At 44.8% G+C, this 16196-nt stretch overlaps 1 protein-coding gene across 6 annotated transcripts in view; it reads left to right on the forward strand.

The window, feature by feature from the left end:
• Positions 1 to 16196, forward strand: part of LOC126354141 (uncharacterized) — a 331010-nt gene that overhangs the window by 209933 nt on the left and 104881 nt on the right. For all 6 annotated transcript variants that reach the window (XM_050003547.1, XM_050003548.1, XM_050003545.1 and 3 more), the window contains exon 3: positions 11271 to 11397. In XM_050003547.1, the coding sequence (XP_049859504.1) occupies positions 11271 to 11397 (127 nt within the window). The remainder of the gene's footprint in view (positions 1 to 11270; positions 11398 to 16196) is intronic.

The raw sequence follows: 16196 nt of genomic DNA on the forward strand, positions 1-16196 counted from the left end.
ATTAGAGGTACCGATGTGCGCAGCAGTCTGGACCACCACATCTGAAGATCTCGCTGTATGGTGGTACAAAATGCAATGTGTGGTTTTCATGAGCAATAAAAACGGCGGAAATGGTGTTTATGTTGATCTCTATTCCAATTTTCTGTACAGGTTCCGGAACTCTCGAAACCGAGGTGATGCAAAACTTTTTTTGATGTGTGTATATCGAAGCAGTGTATGTCCAAAAATCTACATTCCTTGATTCCCGCAGATTACTGAATCTCATCTTTCAGTGTGAGGCCGCAACAGGGACCAGACAGCGAACTGAACAAGGAGTTCCTCAGTCCCCCGAACACATACTTCTTTATTCGGCAGCGTTTGGCTTGTAATGGGAACAAGCCTTCGACATCAAGCTCCATGATGAAACACTTGCGCTGTTCTAGAAAGAAATGTGGCGAGACGCTAAATAGATAGCGTGACTCCTCATGTCCCTGTCTTTATGTAAGCCGCAAAGATTATACTCGAAGGACGCGCCACTTTCAGTTTGTGATTATTTAATGAAATCTCAAGTACTGATACGGCAACCTTATCATGCTTAGGAATTTGTATCAGCTATCATTACGCATGTAATGAGGCTTTTGTTTATTTGCTCACCTGGTTGTTACATGAAGTCAGTTATAAGGGAACAAAACTGACAATGAACTGATCGGGAAACCTCATGTGCGGCAGAAATGTTTTTCTTCTACCATTACGACTATCATATTATTTATAAAATTTCACATGATTGTAAAACCCAGCCAAGGAAAGTTAATCGTCATAGGTTAAGTAATAACACTGCTTTAATCTATCAAAAATTTGCGTTAGTGACGTGTTTTCTCCAAGAAAGCGTAGCGGAGAAGAATGAGTAACTTCGAATTCAGCATGACTGTAAACTTGCTACCGATGGAGCTGGCGCAGTGGTTATAGTAATTTGCTTGCATTACGGAGAAGTAGGGCTCAAATTCTCGTCCGAGCAGCCACACATGGACGCCTGCAGTTACCCTAAACAATTTAGGTCGATTGCTTGAATGGTTCTTTTGCAAAGGAAACGATGGAATTCCCACCCCATTCTTGTTCCACCCGATCTTGTGTTCAGTCTCTGACTTTCGGTACGCGGAGTGGTTAAGGCACTGGATTCGTGTGCAGAAAGAACTGATACACCCTTCAATGCATCCACGTTTTGGTTTTGTGAGTTTTCCCCCAATCGATAAAGGACAGCTTCAAAAAATGGTTCAAATGGCTCCGAGCACTATGGGACTTAACATCTGAGGTCATCAGTCACCTAGAACTTAGAACTACTTCAACCTAATTAAGGACGTCACATACATCCATGCCCGAGGCAGGATTCGAACCTGCTTCCGTAGCGGTCGCAACGTTCGAGATTGAAGCGCCTAGAACCGCTTGGCCACACCGGCCGGCAGGACAGCTTCGATACGGTTAATTTGTAAAGGGTGTGGTCGACTTTATTCTCCATCCTTCGTTTATACCAGTTTACGCTCTATCTTTAATGACCTTGTAGTCTGTTGTTGCTGTTGTGGTCTTCAAATGGTTCATATGGCTCTGAGCACTATCGGACTTAACTTCGGAGGTCATCAGTCCCCTAGAACTTAGAACTACTTCAACCTAACTAACCTAAGGACATCACACACATCCATGTCGGAAGCAGGATTCGAACCTGCGACCGTAGCGGTCACGCGGTTCCAGACTGTAGCGCCTAGAACCGATCGGCCACCCCGACCGGCGTGGTCTTCAGTCGGAAGGTTGGTTCGTCCCAGCTTCCCAGCTCTCCATGCTGCTCTATCCTGTTCAGGCCTTTTTATCCTCGAATAACTATTGCAACCTTCATCTTTCTGAATCTGCTTACTGCATTCATCTCGTGATTCCCCTCTACGATAGTGACAGAAATTTCTCTGCTCCCCAGTTATATTCAGTTCTGTAGCACCACATTTAAAAAGCATCTATTCTTTTCTTGTCCAAACTGTTTATCATTCATTTTTCACTTCTATACATGGCTACACTCTACACAACTCTTAAATCTATATCGGACTTTAACAAATTTCTCTTCTTCAGAAACGTTTTCCTTGCCGTTGCCACTCTGTATTTTATATCCTCTCCATTCGGCTATCATCAGTTTTTTTGCTGCTCAAATAGCAAAACTCATCTATTGCTGTCAGTGTCTCGTTTCCTAATCACATTCCCTTACAGTTACCTGATCTAATTCGTTTACATTGTTATTCCTCAAAGTTTTTATTTCTTCTCCTTGAACTTCAGTTCCTACACTAAGTTTTTCTTTGGTTTCCTATATTGCTTGCTAAATGTACAGATCGAATAACGTCGGGGTTACACTACAATAAGCGTTTCTTTGGTTTCCTGTATTGTTTGCACAAAGTACAGATTAAATGGCATCGGGCATAAACTACAACCCTGTCCCATTCCTTTCTCAAACACTACTTCCCTTTCATGCTCGTCGAGTCTTATAACTGCTATCTCGTTTCTGTACAAGTTGTAAATAGCCTTGCGCTACCTGTATTTTACCCTGGTACCTTCCGAGTTTCAAAGGGTTTATTCCGGTCAACGCCGTCAAAAAGCTTCCTCTCAGTCTACAAATACTATAAACGGAGCTTTGTATTTTCTTAACCTATCTTCAAAGCAAAGTCGTAGGGTCATTATTGCCTCGCATGTTCCAACATTTCTCCGGAATCCAAAATGATCTTCCTCGAAATCGGCTTCTATCAGTTCTTCTATTCTTTTTCCGTCGTCTATAGGAGGTCAACCATAACCTTCCCTCCGTTTGCACGAACTCATTAGTCTGGGAATTCCGTCGGTGATTTCACGCGAGCTGCGTGTAGGCATCTCTGTTGCTAGGGATATTATTGTGAGATCGGTAAGTCAGGAATAGCTAAACCAAATCACTGCTTCATTATGTTAGATAATAGCACACATTGCTCGTCTAAATCTGAAGCTGTTGAATTACAGTTGAATTAATGAAGGGTGCCTTTGTTATAAATGTGCTTTATCGGCTGGCGGCCATGGAGGCTTCAATGTTCAGAGTAATGCCTGACTTTCTCTGCTCACCAATCTGGCTAAACATCTGCGTTAGAGCTGGATGTTTACAATTGAAATGCAGCTGCTCACAGAGGTCCAATGTGGGCTGTAATTATTGTATCACAGCGAAATTTGGGAGATGTTCTAATGTGTTAATGCGGAACGGATTTACGCTGGAAAACGTTTTCCTCCGCTGATGAGATGTTGTTGCTCCTCGGGAAGGGAAGGCGAGCAGATTCAAATGGTTCAAATGGCTCTGAGCACTATGCGACTTAACATCTGAGATCATCAGTCCCCTAGAACTTAGAACTACTTAAACCTAACTAACCTAAGGACATCACACACGTCCAAGCCCGAAGCAGGATTCGAACCTGCGACCGTAGCGGTTGCGCGGTTCCAGACTGAAGCGCCTAGAGCCGCTCGCCCACAAAAGGCTGGCAAGGTGAGCAGGTAATCACCTTCCCCGTCATGGGTAGGGGGTAATGCCCCCTTATCTGTTTCTGCGAATTGACTAGAACAGGAAACAAACTGACTAATTGCTAACACTGCTGGTAATTGGCAGTTGGACACAGGATTTACTTCAGCCATTGGAGCTGTGTTCCAGAATATAACCGTGGCCGAGATAACTGCACAGTGGAAAAGAAGGGAGCATGAGGACGGCGGCCTCAACAAGCTAACACAGTAGTAAGTCAGACGATGGTATACAGAATGAATTTTCACTCTGCAGCGGATTGTGCGCTGATATGAAACTCCCTGGCGGATTAAAACTGTATGCCAGACCGGGTCTCCACAGTGGGACCTTTGTCTTTCATAGGCAAGTGCTCTAACACAGCTATTCAAGCACGACTCGCGACCCACCCTCACAGCTCTACTTCAGTATCTCATATGTGGTAGAGCGCTTGCCGAGAAAGACATCCCAGGTTGAATCCCGTTCTGACACAGTTTTAATATGCTAGAAAGTGTAATATCAACATACTCTTGCTGCAGAGTGAAAATCCATTGCCAGCCAGAGTGGCCGAGCGGTTCTAGGCGCTACAGTCTGGAACCGGACGACCGCAACGATCGCAGGTTCGAATCCTGCCTCGGGCATGGATGTGTGTGATGTCCATAGGTTAGTTAGGTGTCAGTAGTTCAAAGTTCTAGGGGACTGATGACCTCAGAAGTTAAGTCCCATAGTGCTTAGAGCCATTTGAACGATTTTTGAAAACCCATTTCGACAACAACCCCGCAGTCTGTGGCTAAGCCCTGTCTCTGCAGTATCCTTTCTTACAGGAATTCTACTCCCGCAAAGTAAGCAGAAGATCTTCTGTGAAATTTGGAAGGTAGGAGATGTATCAGAGAAAATAAAGCTGTGAGAGCGGCTCGTGAGTGGGCTCGGACAGTTCAGGTGGTTATTGCACTTGTTTACGAAAAGAAAATGTCCTTTATTCGATTTCTGGTCCGGCACACAGTTTTAAAGCGCCAGGAGGTTTTTAACACGGTCTTACTCTTTATTAAACATTGAGACTGCTCCAGAGAGGGGACCCCTGGCGAATTTATAGTACTGCATGCGAAGAATTCATTAGAATTGTTTCACTGAAAGTAGGTTCTGTCCTTACCGCTAGAAAGGTAGTTAGAAAAACGATCATTGCGTCTGGCTATAACTTACCTCTGACACGGCGATTAGTTTAATACATTGCACGTCTGATTCCCAAGGGCGTAGTATTGATAAGGGTCGGAAAGAGAAAGAGTGGGCGTGATGATGATGACAGTTCCTATGGAGAACTAAACTCCAGACGTACGTCTGGAGAGAAGGCAGCAGCATATGGCGTTCTGGCAGCTAACAGCGGTGGTGAAACACGGGATGTTCACAAAGTCTCTCCGCAGTGTCGTATGATTGTCACCCGCGCGTGCCGTATACCGCAGTCAGTATACCGAAATGAAACTCAGTGAAATACAAGTTATAAATTCATAGAATATTCATTTTACTTACAAATTTTCACATTAAATGTTGAAAGTGTCCCTCCCCCCCGCCCCTCTGTTGTTGAATACACAATTCAATTCGTCTAATCATGTTTCCAAACACAAGCTGTAACGTTTCTTCTGTAACAGAAGCAGTTAAAGTGGATGGATTTTGGACGGTTTTTATAGACAGTTGCTTTTGCTGCATCCCAGAAGAAAAAGTCGGGTGGTGTTAGGTCAGGCGATCGTGGGCCAAAGTCCGTGTGAAATTATGCATTCACCAAAAACATCAGCAAGCAGTGACATTGAAACGAGAGGTGTATGCGTGGTTGCACCATCTTGTTGAAAATAACCGTTCAATATTCCACTTAACACAAGTTCTCCTATGAATGGGTACACGCAGTCCGGAACCGTGTTACTGCTACGGTCGCAGGTTCGAATCCTGCCTCGGGCATGGATGTATGTGATGTCCTTAGGTTAGTTAGGTTTAAGTAGTTCTAAGTTCTAGGGGACTAATGACCACAGCAGTTGAGTCCCATAGTGCTCAGAGCCATTTGAACCATTTTGAATGGGTACAGAATATCACTGCAGTATTGTTGTGCGTTTATTCTTTCATTGAAAAACATGGGACCTACAATCCGACGTCTAGAAATTGCAATCCAAACTTCTATTTTCACAGAATGAAGTGGTTTCTCGTGAATACATAATGGATTTGCAGTACTCCACATACGAGAATTTTGCGAGTTCATGTACCCAGATAAATGAAACCACGCCTCATCAATGAAAAAGTATCATTAAGAATATCCCTTCCATCTTGTTGAACGAAAATTTTGAACCATTAATAATAATTCAGTCTCTTACCAAGATCAGTATTTTTCAGTTTTTGTACGACTGTTACTTTGTATGGGAAAAGTTCTAATTTTTTCGTTACAGTTGTGGGGGCCGTTCCGACACTGACATCGATTTCCTTGTCGAGTTTTCTTACTGACTACTTCGGACTCATGGACGATATCGAGTAGTTTATCCTCAGACAAAACGCTAGGACGACCACCTCTCGGTGCATCTGTCACTGAACCCATACTTCGAAATCTGTTAATCAAATTTACCGCAGTATCGCGTTGTGGGAGTGTTGTCTCCGGGAAAACTGAATTAAATGTTTGACGAACTGAACCTGTGTATTTATCGCCAGCTTTGAACACTTGTTCGACTATAAACAAACGTTCTTCAATGGTTAGCATCTTAACAGTGACAAAAACGAAACAAACGAACAAAGGAACTAAACTTGAACGTCACGTCTAGACGTAACGACACACACCAACGATACTACTGACGCAGGCTGAGATAAACGAAACAGTGGAATGTTGGGAGAGTCCACTTGAAGGGAAGTAACCCAGGCGGGCGAACAATCATACGGCGCGCGCGGCTAACAATCACACGGCCCTGCGGAGAGACTTTTTGAACACCCCGTGCTAATGACATCGCGACGCAGTGGCTAACATTAACGTCCTGTAAAACAAGGTTCAATGTTCAGAGGAACGCCTGATTTCCTCTGTTCTCCAACACGGGCTAGAGGTGCGTATTAGTACCGGATGGTTATAATTAAAGACCAGCTACTCACAGAGCTCCATTGTGGGTTGTAATTATCGTACTGCAGCGAACATTCGTAGATTTACGCTAGAAAACGTTTGTTCCAATTTTCGTCACTGGCACCACATGTGGCGCTGTGACAGCAAGGAAGACCCACAGAAATGTTTCCGCATGTAACAGATTAGGAATAGGAAGTGGACGGGAAAGGCCAAAGAAGAGACAAAGGCACAACGTTGATTTTATTAGTAACAGCCGCTTACACAGTTTCTTAATTATGAGCACTGGAGACGTCGACGAGAAGCTGCATCCTTAAGACGACGTGGTATACAACAGTTCCTCACAGTATCTCTTTTGCAATCTGAGCGATGTATTCTTATATGCCGGCCGTCACATCAGGTAGAGACCGAACATGTCCCTGGCAAACGCTTCTTTTCGATATCCCCAGAGCCAAAAGTCACATGGATTCAGTTCAGGTTATATTGCGGGCCATGGATCTGAAAAACGTCTGGAGATAACACTTTCATGGAATACTGCATGAAGCAGATGTTTCACTGGGCGAGCGACAAGAGGTGCTGCTCATCTTGCATGAAAACAGTGGTTTCCACACAGTTGCGCTCTTCCAAAGATCATCATGCTGTATTCGGAGGTCTCGATAAAATGCAGACGTCACGGTACGCCTGACAGGCCCTCTGTGTGTTTTCAATTCAAAGAATAACGGACCGAGAATGAACGTGCCTCTGAATTCACACCACACAGTGATTTATGGCGAGTGCAATGGCTCACCGTGCACAATACATGGTTCAACAGTAACCCACATTCAGTAGTTCTGTGTATTCACTACACCCTGTATTGTGAAACGTGCCCCGTCAGTCGATACAATATTGCCCAGCCATATGTCATGAACTTCGATTCGTGTCAGAAACCAAAGAGGAAATTCAGATCGTTGCTGCGGATCATTGGGTTTCAGTTGCTGTACCGTCTGGATCTGGTAGGGGAACTAGTGTAAAATAGATCACAAAACTTTCCCCACTGTTGACCATGGGATGGACAATTGTGATACTGTGTGACCTGTAGCACTACCAGGGGTCCATGCTGCATGGCCAGTTTCAGCAACAGCAGCCTCGCTAATAATTTCCACCGGGGTATGGGGCCTCCTTCTTCCAAGGGGCACACAAAACTCACGCGTGTTTTCGAATTCCGTTATCATCTTCCTTTAACAATTTAATGGCATTGGGCCTCTTCTCGGACCTTACAGTAGGGGATAGTCTGTCTATGCAGCACTGTAATTGCTACCGTTCACATAAAACAATGTCACTCAAAGCGCAAGGTGTTGTGGTTGGCAGGAGAGCCAACACCGTGTTATTAGAGGAGGACGAAAGGCACGCGATTTAGCTCACGCAGGCTGGCGTGAGGTCTGGAACAGGACAAGGAAATTAGAAGTGAGAAAAACGGGCGTAGCTGGTGGAATACTTAACTTTAATCCATTAATGACGAACGTCGGTATGGACGGTACATAGTCCACTATGTCAATTGTCACTGATAATGACGCCTTGCTAGGTCGTAGCAAATAACGTAGCTGAAGGCTATGCTAACCATCGTCTCGGCAAATGAGAGCGTAGAAGTCAGTGAACCATCGCTAGCAAAGTCGGCTGTACAACTGGGGCGAGTGCTAGGAAGTCTCTCTAGACCTGCCGTGTGGCGGCGCTCGGTCTGCAATCACTGATAGTGGCGACACGCGGGTCCGACGTATACTACCGGACCGCGGCCGATTTAAAGGCTACCACTTAGCAAGTGTGTCTGGCGGTGACACCACACAAGGCCTTTCTTCTCGATAGCCATGCTATTCACCCACATTATGTGTATGTCATTTCTCTGAATACGCTCATACCATTTAGAAAGCAAACTCAGAAATTTATGAAACATTAATGATAAACCATGTACCCAACTCTGTGTCAGTAATTTGGGAACAGACTTCGTGTTTATGAACATAGAGCACTCCTTGTTCACAAAGCTAGGTCCCCTTGGAGGGGAAAAATAAAAATAAAAATCAAGCGAATGCAGCGGAATGAGGTGAACAAAGATTCTATTTGTGCCTCACTGTATATCTGCATCTACATCTACATGGATACTCTGCAAATCACACTTAAGTGCCTGGCAGAGGGTTCATCGAACCACCTTCACCATAATTCTCTATTATTCCGATCTCGAACAGAGTGCGAAAAAAAACGAACACCTATATCTTTCCGTGCGAGTTCTGATTCCCCTTATTTTATTATAGTGATCGTTTTTCCATATGTAGATCGGCGTCAAACAACAGTTATGCATTCGGAGGACGAAGTTGGTGTTTGAGATTCCTCTCGCCACGGAAAACGCATTCGTTTTAATGAACTCCACGCCAAATCCCGTATCGCGTCAGTGACACCCTGAGGCAGTTTGTGAGCTTTCGCAAAACAAAATAGATGGCTGCTGCGCGCCTCAGAGATGCCGTCGTCAACAATAGTGATGATACTACGGTATTACAGACATTTACTGCTCAACTGCCACATCTACCTGCAAGAAGTTTGTACCTCGCAACATGGTACAAGGTGTAACCGCTAACTGTTCAGAACGTACCTCAGTAGTGTACGGGAAGTTGAGACAAACAATTTGATCCACTATTTCGTTATCATTATTAAGTTTCCAGTGAGGGTCATGAAACAAAAAACCAGTTTTGTAAATGTTGTGGAAGATTAATGACCTTTACAATTTGATCTAATCTCAACGCTTACACCCACAATAGTTTCATAGTAAGAAGGTCAGACAAAGAAAACTAATTTATTTCATTAAAATTCACAGTGTTTCGAAGTAAAATTTAGACAGTCGTCGATGTTAATGTTATAAGTGCAAGAAGAAGGGCATTTTATTATTTAATGACTATTTTAGACAAAATCTCGCACGGCACACTTGCGCTGTTCCTTAGGTGGCTTTTGTAGGCCAGTTTGGGGTTGTTCCCCGGATGGACCAAAGCGTCCTGTATCAAATTGTTCGTCTCGACTTCAGCTACATCACTGTGATACGTTGCAAACAATTACCGTTTACGCCCTCTGTATTTATAACGCAGGCACTGTGAGATGGCAGTGTTCAGCCGAAAAGAGTCGTGCAAAACTGCTTTTGATATTAAAAGTGAAGAAGCTAAATTAGTGTTCCCAGCTAAATATCAACATTTGCTTTTTTCATTTACATGCTAAAAACGCAGGGAGGAAATATTTAACAGATCTCACAGTTCACTTCAGTTATGTAAGCTTTTCGCAATGACAATGATGGGACCCTTTGCTAACTTTATTATATTGGACGTCATACTCGTATTAGAGGATTTCATCAGAAGACGAAGCTTTATGTTGTTTTTAGTGACAGCGAATGTGCGACAAACCTCAATGTGCAGCGCGGCGTTAGCCGAACGGTCTGAGGCGCTGCAGTCACGGACTGTGCGGCTGGTCCCGGCGGAGGTTCGAGTCCTCCCTCGGGCATGGGTGTGTGTGTTTGTCCTTAGGATAATTTAGTGTGTAAGCTTAGGGACTAATGTCCTTAGCAGTTAAGTCCCATAAGATTTCACACACATTTGAACATAATCCCACCCCACACCATCAAACCACGGCTTCCATACAGTTCCGTTCCAAGGACATTAAGGGGTTGGTATCTGGTTTCTGGTTCAAGCCAGACGAATATCCGGTTTAGAATCACTGTTCAGGCTTTGCCTGGACTCGTCCATCAACATAACCTGGGACCACTGTTCCAATGACCATGTACTGTGTTCTTGACACCGGGCTTTACGGGCTCTCCTGTGACCAGGGGTCAGTGGAATGCATCTTGCAGGTCTCTGGGCGAAAAAACCATGTCTGTTCAGTGGTCAGTAGACTGTGTGTCTGTAGACAACTGTTCCAGTGGCTGCGGTAAGGTCTCGAGCAAGGCTACCTGCAGTACTTCGTGGCCGTCTACGGACACTGATGGTGAGATATCGGTCTTGTTGTGGTGTTGTACACTGAGAATGTCCCGTACTGTAGCGCCTGGACTCGTTTCCTGTCTGCTGGAATCGTTGCCGTAATCTTGAGATCACAGTTTGTGGCACACGGAGGGCACGCGCTACGACCTGCTGTGTTTGACCTGCCTCCAGTCACCCTAGTATTCTACCACTCATAACGTCACCAGTATGTATTCTTTGAGCCATTTTCAACACACAGTCGCCATTAGCACGTCCGAAATCTTGTGCACACTTACTGGCTGGACCGTACTCTGACATGCACCAACACTCCTCTGGATATGTGGACTGCTGCCAGAGCCACCGTGCGGCGACCGCACGTCAGATGCACCGGATGGTCATACCCCGAGGTGATTAAACCGGCAAACCGCCCACCAGAGCGTTGTTTTACCATAAGTCAACATTATCTTTAATTTATGAGGAATGTAGAATGAAAAAAAGCTATGCAAGTTTTTTATATTTGTATCTCCTACACCTGACATCATCCTCACTGGGAATACAGACGTGTTTAGGCAACCCTAACTACAGCGTTTCGATAGTTGTATTCCGCCTGATTATCCGATGATCTGAATAAGTATGGTTTCGCGGTAGAGCGGTAAGAACATGACGATGCTGAATCTGGACGGTATGTGACGGTGTCGGCGCTGTGTGCTTGTGTCCGCAGCTGACGGTGAACCTGTCGGTGGCGTCGTACGGCGTGCTGGCGCTCCACCTGATACTGGACGGGCGGGCCGCGCCGTGGCAAGCCACCGCCACGCCGCTGCTCTACGTCTTCTCCAGCACCTTCACCGGTAAGTCACTGCTCCAGTGACACCACCGTTCGTGGGCGTCCGCAGGAGTTATTCCAAGCGCGGGTAACATCTAATAAATTTATTAAGTTCCAACGTCCTGATGCAGGATAGAACGAGAAACTCGGGTTATTTTCTTCCAATGCCCGTCAATACATTTTTGTATTTATGTGATAATTACTATTGAGGAATAATGATTATTTGGTTATACACTGAAGAGCCAAACAAATTGGTACACCTGCCTAATATTGTGAAGGGGCCACGAAAGCATACAGACTCGCCTAATGTGTGAAGTAGTGCTGTAGGGAACTGACACCATGAATCCTGCAGGGCTGTCCATAAATCCGTCAGAGTAAGAGGGGTGGAGATCTCTTCTGAACAGCACGTTGCAAGGCATTCCAGATATGCTCAATAATGTTCATGTCTGGGGAGTTTGGAAGCCAGCAGAAGTGTCTAAACTGAGAAGAGTGTTCCTAGAGCCAGTCTGTGTCAATTCTGGACGTGTGAGGTGTCGAACTGTCCTACTGGAATTGCCAAATTGCATCGGATTGCACAACGGACATAAATGGAAGCAGGTGATCAGACATGATGCTGACGCACGTGTGACCTGTCGGAGTCCTATCTAGTCGATTCAGGGGTCACAGATCACTCCAACTGTACACGCCCCACACCAATACCCGTACACGTCCATCCTCTCGTATATAACTCGGAACGAGACTCGTCCGACCAGGCAACAGTCCAACGTCGATGTTGACGGTCCCAGGCGAGACTTAAAGCTTTGTGTCTTGCAATCATCAAGGGTGCACGAATGGAACTTGAGCTGCGAAAGCCCACATGGATGATGTTCGCACGGCTGACACTTTTTGGTGGCCCAAAACTTAAATTTGCACCAAATTGGGAAGGGCTGCAGTTCTGTCACGTTGAACGATTGTCATGAGTTGTCGTTGGTCCCGTTCTTGCAGGACCTTTTTCCGCCCGCAGTGATACCGAAGGTTCGATGTCTTACCGGATATCTGATGTTCACAGTACACTCGTAAAAAGGTCGTAGGGGAAAATCCCCACTTCATCGCTACCTTGGAAATTCTTCCCAGCGGCTTCTCAGTGAAACTTCTGCAGCGTAGTCGATACAACAGCCTTGCCAGCTCCAAGAAAGTAATGGTGACCTTTTTATCTGACTGCAAGAGTCCATTGCTCATTAACTTTTTGGAACACAGCGCCACAGTTAACACAAAGCGGCAAGTGGACACGCTGCAAAAATTGAAGCAGGCTGTCAAGTTCAAACGCTGAGGAATGTTGACGGACGGCGTCAGCCTGTTGCAGGATAATGTCCGTTCACATGTTGCCAAGGTTGTTTCTACTACACTGCACGCCTCCATACAGTACGGGGCTCTTACGATGCGATTCCCATATTTTTGGAGCCCTGGTGAAAGACATTCGAGGTCACCGATTTGCTTTGAATGAAGATGTGCCTGCCTGTATACAATACTGGTTCCGTAGGAAGGCATGGCCGTCTTGTATCACAGTGGCAGAAATCTATCACCAGTTAAGGCGGTTTCTTTTCAATTAAAGACCAGTTTACTTCCTTTTTTCCACCTGTGTCATTTTCATTTCAAAAGCTCCTTACACATTCCGTTTTAAGCGTCAGAGCTGTTGTAGTAGATTTTGTAGAACATGGACATGTAGATGTGCTCATTTATAGAATGAGATTTTAACTCCGCAGCGGAGTGTGCACTGATATGAAACTTCCTGACAGATTAAAACTGTGTGCCGGACCGAGATTCGAACTCGGGAATTGGAATCTCGGTCCGGCACACAGTTTTAATTTGTCAGGAAGTTTCGAACTGATGTATACTTAATCTATGAGTCCAGATGAAGCAGTCGATTAACGAAAATACCATTTTCTGAGCTAAAAGAGTGGGCAAAAAGTGTGAAATTTCAAGTCTGAAAAGATTCTCCTGGTGAATTTGACGGTTGTTTTGAGAGATTTCCCACGTTCATCTAATTGAATACTGGGCGTGGGCGACACTTTACCTAACCAGCCAGAAAATATAGCTTCCAAAACACACTATGTTCAACTTCAATTGTTGCAGTCACTATTAAAATCCTACAGGATCAAGATCCCAGGTACACACATAATAAACAGCAAGTAAAAATTTAGAAAGCATGAAAGTAATGCAATACCCATTAAAGTGACCAGATGTGATGTTGTATAAGCAAGCAAAGTGTTGCAACTGGAATTAACTTGAATAATACTTTTTCAAAATGTTTATTCATTGTATTGTATTGCTTGTTTTCTATTTCAGAGTTTTAATATTTAATTTCACCCTAACATTATGAACATATAAATACATGAAATTACAGTGAATTCAAGACCATTAGCTGCTTACAGGCGTAGATAAATATGAACGGGGACACTTAAAAATGTGTGCCCAGACCGGCACTCGAACCAGGGATCTCCTGCTTACATGGCAGACGCTCTATCGGACAGAGACATCGAGGACACAGAGTGTAGTGCGGCTGCAGGGTCTTATCTCTGGCACGCTTCTCGTGAGACGCACATTCCCAACTTACTGTCCACACACTACATTTGTACTGCCCCTGCCCACTACACTCATTACTCGCGGCAGTTAATCTACCGATTCCCGCAAGAGTTTGGGCAATGTCAGTGCATCCGCACCGAAGAAGATCATTGGCCGGTAAGCTTTATCTATATGAAGGTGGTAGCTGTTCTTTCGGACATGTTCAAAAGAACAGATACCATCTTCATTTTCAGGTCTTGTTTTACAGCTCGTTGGATACCCTGTATTTAATCATATGGGATCCTAATTCCTGCTCGTTAATTCAAAAAGGTGCCATCCAATTTATATGAATAAAGTAAAAAGACTTAATTCGTATGCAATGTTGAAATGCACTATCTCATCGAATGTATCCGAACACCTATAAGTGCAAATTAATATGGGATGTGTCGACTCTTCGTCTTTATAATGGCTTGAACGCTGTTGGCAGGACGCTCTCAATGAGGTGTCTGAATATATGTGGAGGAATGGCAGCCTATTCTTCCTCAACAGCCGAAACGAGAATAGTCATGTTGAATGCCTCTTTATGGAGCAAATTGGACACTCTAACCGAGCCCGAAGATCCATTAAGTTCAGGCTGGGACTTTGGACTAGCCAGTCCACTTCAGAAATGTTATTGTCCACAAGCCATTGCCTGACAGTCGCTGATCTATGAAAGGGTGCATTGTTTTGCGTGTAGAAATAATCGCAGTCGGTGAACTGTTCCTCTACTGTACGCAGGACACAGCGCTGTAAAATATGTTGATATCCTTTTTCAATTATAGTCTTCTTAAGTGCCGGAAGGGGAGCAAACTATATCGACGAAAAACGCCCTGCCCTTATACCGTAACACATCCTCCTCCATAATTCGCTGTTGGCAAGACAGGAGACTGGAGCTAACGTTCTCAAGGCATTCGGCAACCTCGAACCCTACCATCGGATTGCCACAGAGTGTAGCATGATACACCATCCAAATCACTCGCTTTCATCACCCAATGTCCGGTGGCGACGCTTAGCGCAGACTATAGAAACATATGACTTGAGAGGTGGTCCTCAACCATTGTACTCAATTTTTCTGAAGTCCCTGCGCATGGTCATTGCACCAGCTGCACTGCTGGTACCATTTTGGAACTCACGAGTGATTCCTTCTGCGATTTTCTTCAACCGCCCTGCGCAGTTCTCTACGGCCGCTGTCCGACAGTTGGTTTAGTTGTGGTTGTTGATTGACGTTTCCACTTCACAGTCGACCTGGGCAGCTTTAGAAGGGTTCTAGTGTGCCTGATTGTTTCGTTACTCGGATAACATCCAATGACTGGTCCAGGTTCAGGGTAGGTGAGCTCTCCAGACCGACCCATTCTGCTGTTACCGCCTCTCTACTTGCAACACAATTTTCCCCGCCTCTCTTTATTCTTGCGAGCCCGTCTCGTGACAACTAGTGTCCCTTCGGTATTACAGACAGGTGTCTGGATACTTTTGATCACACAGTATGACAACCGTTTAGGTGTCACAGTAATCTGCCTTAAAAGTATTAGGAGGAAATCTATGACTCGTCTGAGGTACAAGAGGTTTTGTGCGCTTCTTGTCTAGAGTATTTTTGGGCTATGGCATTTTTTCATAGTCTGCGAGAATCAGTTATATCAAAACTGAAATTTTTTATTTTATTTTGTGCGACCATCCGTCACAGTTGCGGCCATAGTCATCTTTTTGTGATGACTAGTTTCGGACCATTTTCAAACCATGACCATAGACGTAAGGGTAATCATACAGTCCCATGAGTGTACATACACGGAAGCGCCAAAGAAACTAGTATAGACATGCGGTTTCAAATGCAGCGATATGTAAACATGCAGAACACGGCAATGCTGTCGGCAACGCCTGTATGAGACAACAAATGTCTGGCGTAGTTGTTAGAACGGTTACTGCCGCTACAATGGCAGGTTATCAAGATGAATTGACTTTGAACGTGGTGTTAAGTCGGCTCACGAGCGATGGGACACAGCATCTCCAGAGGTAGCGATGAAGTGCGGATTTTCCCGTACGACCATTTCACGAGTGTACCGTGAATGTCAGGAATCCGATAAAACATCAAATCTCCCACATCGCTGCGGCCGGAAAAAAAATCCTGCAAGAAGGTGACAGAACTACAGAAATGCAACCCTTCCGCAAATTACTGCAGATGCTGCGCCACCAGCAAGTGTCATCGATATCGGCTTTCGGAACTGAACGCCCAACCCGTGATGACTACAT

Source organism: Schistocerca gregaria, chromosome 3 (assembly GCF_023897955.1).
Source record: "Schistocerca gregaria isolate iqSchGreg1 chromosome 3, iqSchGreg1.2, whole genome shotgun sequence".
Taxonomy (NCBI): domain Eukaryota; kingdom Metazoa; phylum Arthropoda; class Insecta; order Orthoptera; family Acrididae; genus Schistocerca; species Schistocerca gregaria.